The following is a 13,998-nucleotide window of genomic DNA, read 5'->3' as shown; positions in this document are numbered from 1 at the left end:
TGTTACTTCGTTCGGTTACGTATTGCTCACCACCTAAAACCCAGACACCACCTAAAACCCAGACACCACCTAGAAAACCCAGACACCACCTAAGAAAACCCAGACACCACCTAAGAAACCCAGACACCACCTAGAAAAACAGACACCACCTAAGAAACCCAGACACCACCTAAGAAACCCAGACACCACCTAAGAAACCCAGACACCACCTAAGAAAACCCAGACACCACCTAAAAAACCCAGACACCACCTAAGAAAACCCAGACACCACCTAAGAAACCCAGACACCACCTAAGAAACCCAGACACCACCTAAGAAAACCCAGACACCACCTAAGAAAACCCAGACACCACCTAAAGAAACCCAGACACCACCTAAGAAAAAAAACTAAAGAAACCCAGACACCACCTAAGAAGATTCTTCCAGTCTCCGTCTCTGTAATTAGCGCAATAGTCGGCACCAATGGACTCGACCCACTTGCACTTTTCGTCACTTCCAGCAATTCCATACACCTTGGATGCCTTGAACACGTGCTTGGCAAGCTGGACGGCCATAGAACCAGTAGCACCCGAAGCAGCAGAAACAAGCACCTTCTGGCCCTCCTTGATCTTACCGACCTCGGTCAAACCAAAGTAGGCTGTCAACCCAGTCATACCCAACGACGACAAGTAGAGTGGCAAGGGAAGACCCAACGATGTGTCGACCTTGTTGGCAACAGCCTCTTCATGTACAACAATCTGCTTTGCCCAACCAAAAAGACCAACCACAACATCGCCCTTCTGAAACTTGGACGATTTGGAGGCTACAACCTCACCCAAACCTAACGACTCCACAATGGCACCCTTCTGCACAGGAGGATGGTAAGCTCTCTTTGGATCCTGGTCGCCACGGATCCAAGTTCTTTGCGTAGGGTCATTTGAAAGGTACTTGATTTCAACCAAGAGGAAGCCATCGTTGAGAGACTCCTCAGAAGGCAGATGAGTATCCAACTTAAAGGTGGAAGATGGCTCGTTCCAATTGAAGTTAATGACGTCAGAGGGGGGGTTTTGAAGGATGATTTTCTCGGACATGATGGACGGCAATTGATAAAAGAGTGATGTAGTTGTTAATTTTGCGGACTCTGGAGAAAGTTATATAATGGCTGCGAAAGCACCGTTGCTCGAAGCGAGGTGCGCACTTTGTAGGCATTGTGGAACTTTCCGTGAACTTTCCGAGAACTTTCCGAGAGTATTCCGTGATTCTCCCCATAAAATGTCAGTCTGCTTACTAAGAACACTTTTGCTATCCTTTCACAAGTGCACCGTAGAAGCTTGTAGAAGGTCGCAGGGTGTAATGAGTCGAAACCTGCGAGGTGTTCAGAGAAACCCTGTAGAAGTCACGCAAAAAGGCGTTTGAGCAATCGACTGGAGTGTTGCGGGATTATTCAAATGGGATGCTCAATGAGCTTTTCAATTTATAGAGTCCCTCTTGTCCAGCACGCTCTCTTCCTTGTGCTTTCACTTTACTTGCAAAGTCATCTGAGTAGTTTCTGTTGCGCTTGCTGCGAAAACGGTCAGGGCTTCTAGAGCAGCGGACTCTGATACAGACATCGATATGGGCATCACAAGGTACTCGAGATGGTATAGAGGAGAAGAAGACCCGAGGTTTGCGAATTTGTTGTTGGCAGAAACCTCTGCGTAGCAGCGTAGACCTGACAGGCGTAGTGACCGTTGAACATAATTGACGAGTTTTTTGACATCGACTCAATCTCAGGAGCTTACCAAACACTTCCACGGATCAACACAACAGCTAGGGCTGTGAGTTTCGAGTGCTTTACTAAGCACTAGCGAAGCATGATTGTAAAAGGTCTGTCCACCAGAAGAGCTCATTTGAGCACCATACTCAAACGAGAAGCGTTCATCTGAACGTGAGTCAACGCCTGAATTTTCACGCCTTCTTCGTCGCTTTTATAGATCGTAACAACCTTCCCCTTTTGACCATCGGCGACTCCACCTACTCCACCTCAACACACCCGATCCACCCACAAGGCGCTCTTTTAGGAGGCTCCTCTCAAAGCCATCTCTCCAGTCAACTCAAACACGCTTGATGCGTCGCGTTCGTGGGTCCAAATACCCGCTTTTACGTGGATGGCTCTGGTGGAAGAATCCTCCATATTGATGGATTGGTGGAGGCTGAATCGCAGGCAGTGCACAACCGGACCAATGACAGGCAAAGAAGAAGCCGAAATGGGAACTGAGCGACAGTAAGGTTCCAAAGGCATTTCTCTAAGATTGCTAGTGGGTTCCCCGAAAAGGTGGAAAATATGGGTCACCTTGGGATTTCCCCACAGAGAGTTTGTGGCTGCGAAAAGAAAAGAAACTGGGCCTCCACTGTGAGCTCCAGGCTACCCAGCAAATGGGGCCACCGAGGCAGACCCACAAGCCTCTGCCGCCAGCTCGTGTGACGTAACCCACTAAGTCACTGTTACGGTCACCTTTTCCCAAAAACAGCTACCAGAGGATCGAGAAGACACGTTTTCGTGTTGTCCACTTGTTCACGTTTTCACCTGTTCGCTATATTTATTTTGTTCACCAGTTCACTTGTTCGCTACATTCACTTCGATTCTGCCACTGCAACTCAGGTTTAGCACTTTGACTGGCCCGGCAAACTCAGCCTGAGCGGCAGCGAAAATACACAAAAAACGCCCACTTGTGGCCAGGAACACCTCGGTGGCTTAAACGGGCCGCTTCAGGAACGCTGGTTTGACAATGCCATGGTTGACTTTATACTAGCCTTTAAGGTCAGCGCCGTCACTGCCTCGCTATTGTGGATGCACACCGCGCCAGGGGTGCAGAGGAGGAAAGAGAAGTTGAAAATGGAGGTACGACGAATAAATGAAGAGATGGATAGAAAAATGGAAAAAATGGATATTCCGGAAATCACTAATTGGTTTGAGAACCAGAACGAGCGTAATATCAACGAGCCGCCGCTGGAACCTCTCCCTGCAACCGTTCGCCGTTGTCATTTCTTCTGCTTTGCCTTGACCCTCGCGCTAGATGGATTTTTCAGGCGCTAGTTTGCAGCCATCGCCAGAGTACCGTCACCACAAGTGCTATGTCGGCGTTCAACACCACAAAACCTTCTTTCGCGACGTTACGCTAAGATTTGTTGGACCAAGGCTTTAGAGAACTTTTTTTCTTTTTCTTTTTCTTTTTTTTTTTTTTTAGTATGTGATTCTATTTTTTTTTTTTCTTTTCCCTTTCCTGCCTCCCCGTTCGATTCCCCTTTCTCTTCCCCTGCTCTGTCACTGCCTCTGCCTCAGCCTTGTGCGCAATCGCGGCTGCCTACATTTAACCGCAATGCTGCCTGCCTCTGACCTGCCTCTGCAAAGCTACATATATAGTCCACTGCTTGCCCACTCTTGCCCTCCTCCACCATACACCTCCAGATCGTCAATTCCAGGGCCTTTCCTTAGCGCATTGCTGGGTGCTAACTCTTCATATTCTGCCCATTTTGCATCTTTTTCATCTTCCAACCTCCATCATCATCATCATCATCATCATCATCATCATCATCGCTTCTGCATCACCATGGACGAGAAGGCCTTCTTCCACCACCACGTCTCTGTCTCTCTCCCGAGACGGTACCGCCGAGTGGCGCTTCTATCAGCAATCGCTACTGTTTGCATTGTGGTGCTGATCTTACACACGCTCTTTGTGCCCATTCCCCAGAGCCACCTTGTCAACGATGCCTTGAGAATGCACCAGCGGTCCAACTTCCAGCCTCGGGCGCCTGCTCTGGCGCTTTACGACTATATCAAGCGTCGGCTGGCGGCGTGGCACAATCCCGACTTTTCCCACCCCTTGGGTTCTGCAGACGGCATCTACTTCCACTGGGACGACTGGGTCGACTTGCTGGCAGGCGACTCGGTATTGCACCGCTTTCGAACCAAGCACCCGCAGGGCACTTGCGACAGGCTCTTGGACCGCTTGGCCTCGGTGGATGCCTATTTCCTCGAGACCTACCACACAAAAGTGCTCAGAAGCATGGCCTATTTGTACTGTATCAAGGATGTGCCTAACAGAGTGTTAGCGGCCACCGATGCTGGGTACATTGAAGTGCCTGTGGTGGCAAAGCAGAGGGTGGGCCAGGAGAACTTGCCTCAAGACGTGCCCAAAGACGTGCTTGTGCAGAGCATGGAGGAGACAAAGCAGTTGGATCTCCCGGCGCACGAGGAGGTGCTCAAACCGCAGCTTCTTAGAGCCATTCCTTACAAGCAGATGCAGAAATCTCTTGGTGTGAGCGCTAAGGATTTTGTGTTTGAGCCCGAGGTGGAGATCTTTGCTCTCAAGGAGCGTCTCAATGAAAACCGCATTCTGGAGGCCGACTTGGAGTACTTGGAGTTTCTAGAGTACGCCAACGTTGCCGCCGACACCGAGCCATGCTTCTTCAAGTATCCATGGATTGCTAGCGACCTTGTGGCTAGAAACTCCCATCACGTCTACTTTCCTTTTTTCAAGCGCTATTTCTCCAACAGAGAGAGACAAAGCATTTTGCAGCACATAATCCGGGCATGGTTTGAGTTTGCAGAAACGGAAAATGTTGCCTCGTGGATCAACTACGGGTCTCTTCTTGGCTGGGCCTACAACGGCGTAAACATGCCGTGGGACACCGACATCGACGTGCAACTCCCCATTGTCCAACTTGACCGTCTCTCTAGAAAGTACAACAACACTCTTATTTTAGAGAACCCAAGAAACGGCAACGCCGCCTATTTATTTGAGGTATCCCCGACCTACGTAAAACAGGGGAACAGCCACAACTTCATCGACGCGAGATTCATAGATATCAACTCAGGGCTTTACATCGACATCAGTGCCTTGTCTCACACCAACGACGAGCCTCCTCTGGCGGTGTACGATTCAGACAACGACATGGCCAAGCTCAAGACCATGGCTGTTCATTGCAAGCACTGGAATTGGCACAGGCTCGACGAGATTCTTCCTCTCAGATACGCTTTCTTCGAAGGGCTGGGCGTCTACCTCCCAAGAAACGTGCTGTCTCTTTTGGGGAAGAAGTATGGCAAGACCTCGTATACCACTAAGCTTTCATTCAAGAGTTTCGAGTACAGGACAGATCTTCAAATGTGGTTACCTAAGCACGAGTGCAAGCCTTCTAAAGGAGAGTTTGATCCGTTGGCGGCCAAAGAGTCATGGTTCAAGGCTTGCGGCAAGCTGTGGCTACTTGACGAGTACAATATTGTCACGCCTTATGTTCAGCGTCATAACGAGCTAAACTTCAATGTCGATGACCATGTTGATTACGACCCCCTGTCAATAGCTCCCCTTCCGCTTTACCGTAAGGACCCCTGGGATTACTACGAGGATATTCTCACCAATAAGGTCGACAATGACGATTGGTTTAAAGAAGACACGTTGTAACTATATTTGCATGCTCATAATACACGAGTCACGAACACAACTTTTGTAGTGTTAATAGTGTATGGACAGTCGATTTGGGCAGATGGCTACAACTCATCATCAAATACGAAACTATATTTTCAACGAGAAAATAAAAAATCTCCGAAGTCACATGTAAAGTAATAATCAAATCATTTGGAATTCAAACTGAAAAGAAACTGCGGTTACTCCACCTGGGATTGTTCAATGGTGACCTTTGTGGCTTTTTCCACTAGAACCCTCGTGAGGCTTCTTCCCAGTCTCCTTCAGCTTTTGAGTGCCGGTTGGCTTGAAGGTACTCTTCTCCTCACAATCTGTACTTGTCTTTTCCTTCGTGTGAATACTAACGGGCCTGTGAGTGCTAGGCCTTTGAGTACTACAAGGCGTGGTGGTTGATTTCTCCACGTTCTTCTCCTTTGTCGAAGTCTTGTCGATCTTTTTGAGTCCTCTCTCGTAGGCGTGCTTCTTCTCGTGATGCTTTTGCTTATACTTCCCCGACAGCTTGTGAGTTTTATCATCACAGTCCGCTTTTCCCTTCTTCGGCTCGTACTTGGGCTTTTGGTGCTCCTTCTCAGGCTTGTGAGACTTGTGCTGTTCTTGCTTCTGTTCCTGCCTCTGTTGCTGAACAGAGTCCCCATCGAAGTGTTGCTCCTGGGACTGGTGCTGCTCTTGAAATTGCTGCTGCTGCTCTGTAGTCTGGTGGTACTTGCCACGTTCCTCGATAGCCATTTCTGGAGGATTGATCCACAGACTGCTAGTAGCGGCATGCGGAGGCCAGATGTTGGTTGGAATCTTGGGCCATGGTATGGTCATGCTGTGGTGGCCTTGAGGAACAGTAATGGTGATGGAATTGACAACAGAAGTCGATGCAATAAGAGCAGTGATGAAAGAGAACATTATTTGCTTTTTGTTGAACGGACGATGATGATGGAAATTTCACTCTATATTTATAGACGAATATCGAAGTACGTACGTACCGACTCACATGGTCTCGCAAGGGTCAAACCATCTTAAGCAATGTGATGTTCGTCAAAGCAAGGCTTTCTCTTTGAAATTCGGCCTAAAGGCGCCAAACAAAACGTGGGTCTAAGGTGGGATGTAATTTAGAGAGAGACAGATGTGAGATGGGCTCTCAAGGTCTAGACATGAAAACTAAGCTAAGTTGGTTCCTCTTATCCATAAAGAAGACAGCCATGGACGGAGGATTAAATAAGCTGGTAAGAAATTGCCAACCAAGAGAATAATTGAATTTGTATGGATTTTAGTGTCCTTGTTAGAAGATATTTGACTGCTAGTCATTGCAGCCACTTTCAAATTAACATCCAAAAACGACATTTATCAAGTGTTTTGGGAAGGTGGCAAACAAAAATCAAGAGGCAATAAACACACTTAGCAGAGTTTAGTAAGCATTGAGCAGCCATGGACTGCTAGAGGAAGCATACATATGCAAGCTTCAGGAACCAAGATTTAGCAATCCATTAATCCGGCAATATTAAAAGCGCTATTCTGTGCACGGCAGGAAAGCATCAAGGTGAAGCTCGAAAAAATTGAGAGAATGAACTAGGCCATGTGAACTAGGAGTTTTCGGCGAAAAATGGCTGACATTATGCCAGAGCATTGTATTGCTCACCCATGAGCTGAAGAAAACTCAGCATCAGATAAGATAACCTCAAGGAATGGATAAAAATGGAAGCCTGCAACGGTAACACGACGAATCCTCAGAAGCAGTGTTGATTATTTTTAACAAGCGAGTTGGGCAAGTAGAATAAGAGCAAGATTAATTGTTTTGCTTATGAAAGTAGTAGAGTTTAAAGAGACATCCCATTCGATCGAGGCTCTATTACAACGCCTCTCCCTTTGCACTACAATAGGAACGACCAACTTGGATAATTTTTTCACTTATAGCAATCCAAATTGCATATATTTCTACGGCTTCTATAGATGAGTGAAACCTTTTAGGAGAACTGTGCTTCGTTGCAGATCATGCTTGCTACAACAGAATACCTCCTTTGGAGCTCCCATAACTCTAAATCAAGCAAGATGTCTCTCCTCAACACACTTGGATTCTATTGGCCTAATTAGTATCCCTACACAGCTCGACAAAAGTAACGAACAAAGCCAGAGGCCGGAACTACAAATTAGAGAGTTGGAGCTGCCTGCAAATGTGGTTCATCAAAAATTATGGATTCTCGCCGTATCAAAAGATGGAAAGAAGATTGAGAATACATTCAAGGAGGAACTCGCTTATCATCAGCGTATCTTTCATTTTATCAAAGCAATATGTCATTGGGGCTATTCTGTATGCCTTGCTAAGACACGACGATTACGCACAGTAGAAAAAACGTCGCCAGAAGTGACAGAGAGGTACGCCGCCTATGTACAGGAAGTACACATGTTGATAAACGGTAGTGCACACAACCTTAAGATTGGTTTACCGACTATCGGATGATGGCTCGTCAACCTTGATGCTCATCCATAAATACTGGACTTTTCCCCAAAAAAACATTCTGAACTTATTTCAGAGGACAAAATCTTTCTTCTCAAGTGACACCACTTCATGATCCACATCACGTCGTTGTCCGTAGCTCCATAAAATGCCATCATAGTATATTGCTCCTATCTCCAAGACGTCATGTTTGGATGGTCTAGCTTCACTGGGTGAGACCACTGCCGCTGTTTCTTTCGATCATGTGGTCAAGACATTTAAACAGGTTCTGCGTCCCGGTTTCAAAACCTTCACCTTTATAAAGCTCGAGGGTCTGAACAATTACGATGCTTGGTTATATGACTTGAAGAAGTGGTTAGCATTCGAAGATGATTTCATCTCAAAGAAGCTCTCCTATGATGCCATTGATCCCCTGGTGAAAGAGTATTACTCCAAACTCAAGGAAGATGAGCTCCGCGAATTGATAACTCAGATCAACTACTATCTATGTGCCCACATCAAGAAATGCGTTGATACTTCTAAAGTCGCGACTAACTTCAATAACTTTCATGAGTTGTGGAAAGAAATCAAACGTGTTGGTGAAACGGATATTATTGGACGTCAGATCGCTGAACTCAAGTCTAACTATAAGGCGTTTAGATCCTATGAAGACCACAAAAGACATTGCAACATCTATCCTGAAACCAATGACTGGAAAATCCATTGGATGGCTTTTATGTTCAATCCATTCAAAGTCTCTGAAAATTCCTTGAGGAAACTCTTCATTTCCTTCAATTATACGACGATTGACAAAGACTTCCAGAATGCCGTCAAGTTGGAGGAGGTTCCAGGTCTTACGTCTGACAGAATCATTGAAGAGTTGAGGGATCACTGTGAACGTGAACTTGACCTTAAGCATGATGAACGTTGGAAGTCAAATGGTCAAAATCGCAAGAATCATTACAAACATGGCAAGAAGGCAAACCCCAAGAATGACAAGTCCTCAAATGGTAAGGTTCCTAGATCGCCTGGTAAGCCTGCCAAAACATCGTCGATGTTTGCCGAGTGTAGCCTTTACTGGATTCCTGGGGCGGATGTTCAAACTGTGGAGGACTTACGTTATCTCCAAGAGTATGAGGATGAAATTATTGATGTAGAGGGATCCGAGGGCCACATCACTGAAACATTTGCAAAAGGTACCATCAAAATCCTTCCTCACTGCTAATAAACAAAATCGTCAACTACAAAGTCAGACGTGAAATGCCACTACGCTAATGAGAATACGGACCGCCGAAAATAATCCCGAGGGCACAGATTAGCGGAACCCTCGCAGAAGACGACGGAAGGCAAAATAGTAATTGAGTTGAACAATCGTCTGGGAAGTGACCTGGAGCAGACTTGTATGAGGTAAGCAGTTTTGTCTGGATCGTATGGTGTTGGCCGTGGCTTTTACTCAAATTTTGCAGCCATTCTCAACAATATGTAAATGTTTGTGAGTTATTGCGAGGATAACAGGAAAACGGCAGAAGGCGACTTTTCTTGTGTTATAGTGCCATGAATCGAGCAATCAAATTCAATATTTTCTGTAGATTTTCCGAGATGGACCATTTTTCGTTTCGGAGTAGCATCGCCGTACGGCTCGTTCCGATAGGGACCGGCGGCACGGGAGAAGACCCGCAATGCGCACGGAGAAACGGCGTTAATGTAGGGTGTCAATAAATGATGTTAGGCTAAACATGGTTCTCTCGCACGTATGCAGGAACCACATACCGATAAATCCACGATTTTACCATATTTCACTATAAAAAAATCCTAATTTCCCAAAACAAATTGCATCACGCTAATTAGACGGCATATTTACGCTATGTTAGGTTATTGTTTTATCAACGTAGTCGATTCGGCCTCCGCTGTCTACTCCGTCGCTGTTGCACATTTACGAATGCAACTTGCCTGCAGCCTCGCCACTTGTTTGTCATTCTTCAAAGATATATAAGCGTGCCATCTTCTTTGGTGATTCACGATCCACAAGTCAAAATGGCCTCTAAGAGAGAAGACGCTTCTCCCGTCTCCGAGACACGGGGCAAGAAGTTCATCGAGTCTGATGCCGGTGATGGAACCACCAGAGAAGAACAATATTTGACAGGAATGAAGTTGGCGCTTTGTATTGTTTCCATTTTCTTTTGCATGTTCTTGTTTGCGTTGGACCAGACCATCGTTGCTACCTTGTTGACAGAAGTTGGTAACAAGTTCAATGCCTTCGACAAAATCGGCTGGCTCACTTCAGGATTCCTTATATCCATGGCTGCGCTTGTGGCAGTTTGGGGTAAGCTTTCCATCATCTTTGGAAGAAAGCTGACGATGATAGTTGCAATTATACTTTTTGAGGCGGGCTCCTTGATGTGTGCTTTGGCAAACAATATGGATGTGCTAATTGGCGGAAGAGTGTTGGCTGGTGTTGGTGGAGGTGGCATTCAGTCTTTATCTTTCATTATAGTCACAGAAATCTTGCCCATCAACAAGAGACCTTTAGGAATGGCCCTTTTGGGCTGTGTTTTTGCGATGGCCTCTGTCTTGGGCCCTCTTATTGGCGGCGCGTTCACATCCCATGTTTCCTGGAGATGGTGTTTTTATATCAACTTGCCAATTGGTGGTGTGGCAGGAGCCCTCTTTATCTACGGGTTCAACCCACCAAAAACAAAGGGAAACTGGAAGGATAAGATAATGATGATTGACTACGTAGGTGTGGTGCTCATGACGGCTGCTTTTGTTGTTTTCCTCATGGCGCTCACTTTGGCTTCTGGAAACGACTTCAGTTGGAATTCTGGCGGTGTGATTGCTTGCTTTGTCGTCGGAGGAGTCACGTTCATTGTGTTTTGTATTTGGAACTACAGATTTACTGAACATCCTCTTCTTCCATGGGAGGTTGTCAAAGTACCGCAAGTTTCTGCCGCTGGAGCTGTAATGTTCGGTACGTTTGCCTTGTTCATGGGCGCAGTGCTTTACATCTCCATATACTTCCAAGTCGTGCACAATGCCAGTGCTTGGAAGTCTGGTGTTCACCTTTTGCCCATGATTATCGGTACTGTGATTGCCTCCATCGCCACGGGTATACTCATCAAAAAGACCCATTTCATCAAGCCTTTCTCGATTGCAGGCGCTGCTCTTTGCATGATTGGATGCGGAATCATTACGCTTTTGGATGTCGACTCTTCGAATTCAAAAAAGATCGGTCTTCTCATTCCTATTGGTGTGGGTGTTGGTCTTCAGATACAATCATCCATCATGTGTGCACAGGTGGCAGCCCCAAAGTCACCTGGAGCGACAATTTTTGCCACTACGGTGGTCAACGTCAGCAGAACTTTTGGAGGTGCCTTAGCCGGCGCATTGGCAGATGCTGTCTACAGTGCATCATTAACAAACCACATGGACAAAACTTTGCACAAGCAGAGTCTGGATATCGTTCACGAGCTTGAGGGAAAGAATTTGGAGTCTTTAATCACATCCACAAAACTCATTGATGAACTTACTCCTGCTGCTCGTGCATATGTCAAGAAAGAGGTTATGCACGCTATCAGAAATACATTTTGGATGGCTCTCGGGTTTTCAGCAATTGCTATGATTTTCTCGCTACTCCAGACTAACCATCGCTTGCCGGAAGATGTGATGGAATCACCAAGGGAAGATAACAAGGAAAAGGATGCTTCAGAAGCTAGCGAAGACACCACAAAGGAGCAATCCGATAACGGAAGTGCTAATGAGCGTGCTTCACTCGAGAACGATGTGAGAGGTACTTAAACGTGGGTGTATACTATTAATCATTTGTTGCCGTTGGGGAATAGAGGGGGGTATTTATTGGGACGAATATTTTTTTGCTTAATACATAATTTTGATAGAAAGAAGTGCCACCTTTCTGTAGCGTGATAAAGGCCAATGGATCAGTATCGAGTCATGCGTGGTTATGACTGGCCTTTGTCGTTTTTTGATAAAGCGCTCTGAGGTCTATTTTCAAAGATACTAACGGAGTTGAGAGTCAAACCTGCTAAGAATCCAGTCAAAGGCAGGCTACCTACCTCCCTCTTGATGTAGTTAGAGGCAAAGTATGAGAAGAAAAACTACCCATGGGATTATTTGCCTGGGTTAGAGAGCTTGTAAAAGGGAGATAAGCACATCAATTATTTGAAGAGGGTCTTTGCTGCCACTATTTCTGAGCAAGCTATGGTATCACATAAACTTTTAGGGAAACAGCAAAATTTGTTGGTCAAATGTAATTCAGATTGCTATAGAACAATACACATTACTCGATGAGACTTTTGAATCAGAAAGATTGAATAAAAGGCTATCTGACGGAAAAGCAGTCGATAGATTAGAAAGGCCAGTAGATTGGCGGTTTCTCTATTGGGAAGTTGAAGTGGCCGGTCTCTGATTCTAAAGAATTTTGAGGTCATAATTTTACGATATCTATCATGGGCTAGTATGGGATATGAATATTCAGAAACAACATCATTTGAGACAGACAAAAATTGTCTCGGTATAAGCTCGATTTGCCACACAATGGTATGGCGAAATTCAAAGGCTACGAGAAGGAATTATCATCTAGCTCAAGTTTCAGGGTGGACGATATTGACAAAAAATTGAGGCATGCATGAAACTAAGGCAAGTGGATGGGCCCAAGGTCTACCTTCAACGTCAATGATATCACCTCAAGCTGCTCTGCAATCTCACAGAGATGCAGTTACTGCAATTACGGAAGATCTTAGTAACCCGCCGGATGTATACTTTGCCAAAGCCGAGCTCCGAGCTGACAAGGCAGTGCACAAGTTGGGGAGCTTAGGATGTACCATCGACGAAATTGGGCCGTGGCGCCGACTTTGAAGTGGGGAAAATTTTCCAGCAGAGACCCTGAACAAAGGGAATTGGAGGCTTGTTTCACGAGGAAGAGCTACAAACTTGATCAAGACCCTCACAAATTCTCTAGCCCAACATCTAGTCACTTGAGCTCGTTTTTATAGGCAGCATCCCCTGGCCAATTCGAAGCACGTTTACTATGAGCTAGCACCTATTTTGCTACCGAGGATCTGTGGGGAAAAGCAAGTTGTCTTGTAGGATATGTAGGTAGGTGATGTGCGAGATGTACTCGAGGCAACAACACAATGCAAACACAATGCAAAAAGCGATGGCTGTCTGAGGTGGAAGTCAAGGCCCGAAACCGAAATTTTAGGGGACGGCCTTGAGAAGAGGCTTTTTTTTTTTTCATTACGGGAGACAGAGGTCAAAAGCGTGGGATTTTTACGAGACACAAGGAGTATTTGCGCCGGATTTTCTCCACAGGCAAGAGGTGGAAAAACGAGAACGAAAGCCAGGGAAAAATTTCCCCGACGTTGCATTCGGAATTTCTCCGCATGGCCAACAAAAATGTACAGATAGAGGTAAAGCAACCGCTTTAATTGTGACTATCTGAAAATCCTGGAACCTTGCAGCAGGCATTATTGTTTGCTCCAGGCACAGCTCCAATCCAGGAGAAACAAGATACAACTTTTTGTCGAGATCTTTCTTTTGCGCAACTTTCTACCTCACCAGATCTTTTTTTTACCCGTATCCATGCCTTCCCCACAAAAAAGCCTTTTAGTGGACGCTTCCAGACGCCCATGGGCGGAAAAAATGCCTACCCGCATTGGGCAACTGCGGAAGAGCGCCGGAATATTACCGTCCGACAATTGCCCAAACAGAACAGACAGCAAATAATCCGGCCAATCAGACAGTGCCAATGCTACGGATCAACACGCCATCTTTGCGGGAATTTTGCTTTGGTTTTCTTGGACATGGGTGGAACTGGAGAATCTCGCCCAATGGGGGTGCGGCAGAGGCAGCATCACTGCAAGAGGTTTATCCGCAAGGCCAGCGAACTTCAGGCGGCCACCAGAGCCGACAAAAAAATTACAAAGGATGGTATTCTTTTTAAGCTTTCTTATCATCGTTTTTTTATTGGATCTTCGATGTTGATGTTACATTATTAAGATCAAGAGTAAGGTCAATGGAGCCTGGGTCTGGAAAAATGCCACGTCAGCCTGCATACAGCCGGGGTGCTGGTGCGGGATAGTGCGAGCTGGCGCCGCGCCAGCCGTATATAACAATGCA

At 46.0% G+C, this 13,998-nt stretch overlaps 5 protein-coding genes across 5 annotated transcripts; 3 read left to right on the top strand and 2 right to left on the bottom strand. All coding sequences in view use genetic code 12, as the record gives it.

Annotated features, from left to right (window-relative positions):
• Positions 1-374: 374 nt before the first annotated feature.
• On the bottom strand, positions 375-1,070 carry CJI96_0004268 (MDR family NADP-dependent oxidoreductase; the record flags this gene model as incomplete). Its single annotated transcript, XM_029033824.2, has 1 exon — positions 375-1,070. One exon carries the CDS (start codon positions 1,068-1,070, stop codon positions 375-377), a length of 696 nt encoding a protein of 231 aa, XP_028891387.2.
• Positions 1,071-3,569: 2,499 nt separating this feature from the next.
• On the top strand, positions 3,570-5,420 carry CJI96_0004267 (uncharacterized protein; the record flags this gene model as incomplete). Its single annotated transcript, XM_029033825.2, has 1 exon — positions 3,570-5,420. One exon carries the CDS (start codon positions 3,570-3,572, stop codon positions 5,418-5,420), a length of 1,851 nt encoding a protein of 616 aa, XP_028891388.2.
• Positions 5,421-5,642: 222 nt separating this feature from the next.
• On the bottom strand, positions 5,643-6,335 carry CJI96_0004266 (uncharacterized protein; the record flags this gene model as incomplete). Its single annotated transcript, XM_029033826.2, has 1 exon — positions 5,643-6,335. One exon carries the CDS (start codon positions 6,333-6,335, stop codon positions 5,643-5,645), a length of 693 nt encoding a protein of 230 aa, XP_028891389.2.
• Positions 6,336-7,995: 1,660 nt separating this feature from the next.
• On the top strand, positions 7,996-9,088 carry CJI96_0004265 (uncharacterized protein; the record flags this gene model as incomplete). Its single annotated transcript, XM_029033827.2, has 2 exons — positions 7,996-8,019; positions 8,066-9,088. 2 exons carry the CDS (start codon positions 7,996-7,998, stop codon positions 9,086-9,088), a joined length of 1,047 nt encoding a protein of 348 aa, XP_028891390.2.
• An 809-nt stretch (positions 9,089-9,897) lies between these two features.
• Positions 9,898-11,658, top strand: CJI96_0004264 (basic amino acid transporter; the record flags this gene model as incomplete). Its single annotated transcript, XM_029033828.2, has 1 exon — positions 9,898-11,658. The coding sequence occupies one exon, from the start codon at positions 9,898-9,900 to the stop codon at positions 11,656-11,658; it is 1,761 nt and encodes a 586-aa protein (XP_028891391.2).
• Positions 11,659-13,998: the final 2,340 nt, after the last annotated feature.

The sequence above is a fragment of the Candidozyma auris genome, chromosome 4 (genome assembly GCF_003013715.1).
Source record: "Candidozyma auris chromosome 4, complete sequence".
Taxonomy (NCBI): Eukaryota; Fungi; Ascomycota; class Pichiomycetes; order Serinales; family Metschnikowiaceae; genus Candidozyma; species Candidozyma auris.
The sequence above is the reverse complement of the archived record's forward strand: the minus strand, read 5'-3'. Positions and strand labels throughout refer to the sequence as shown.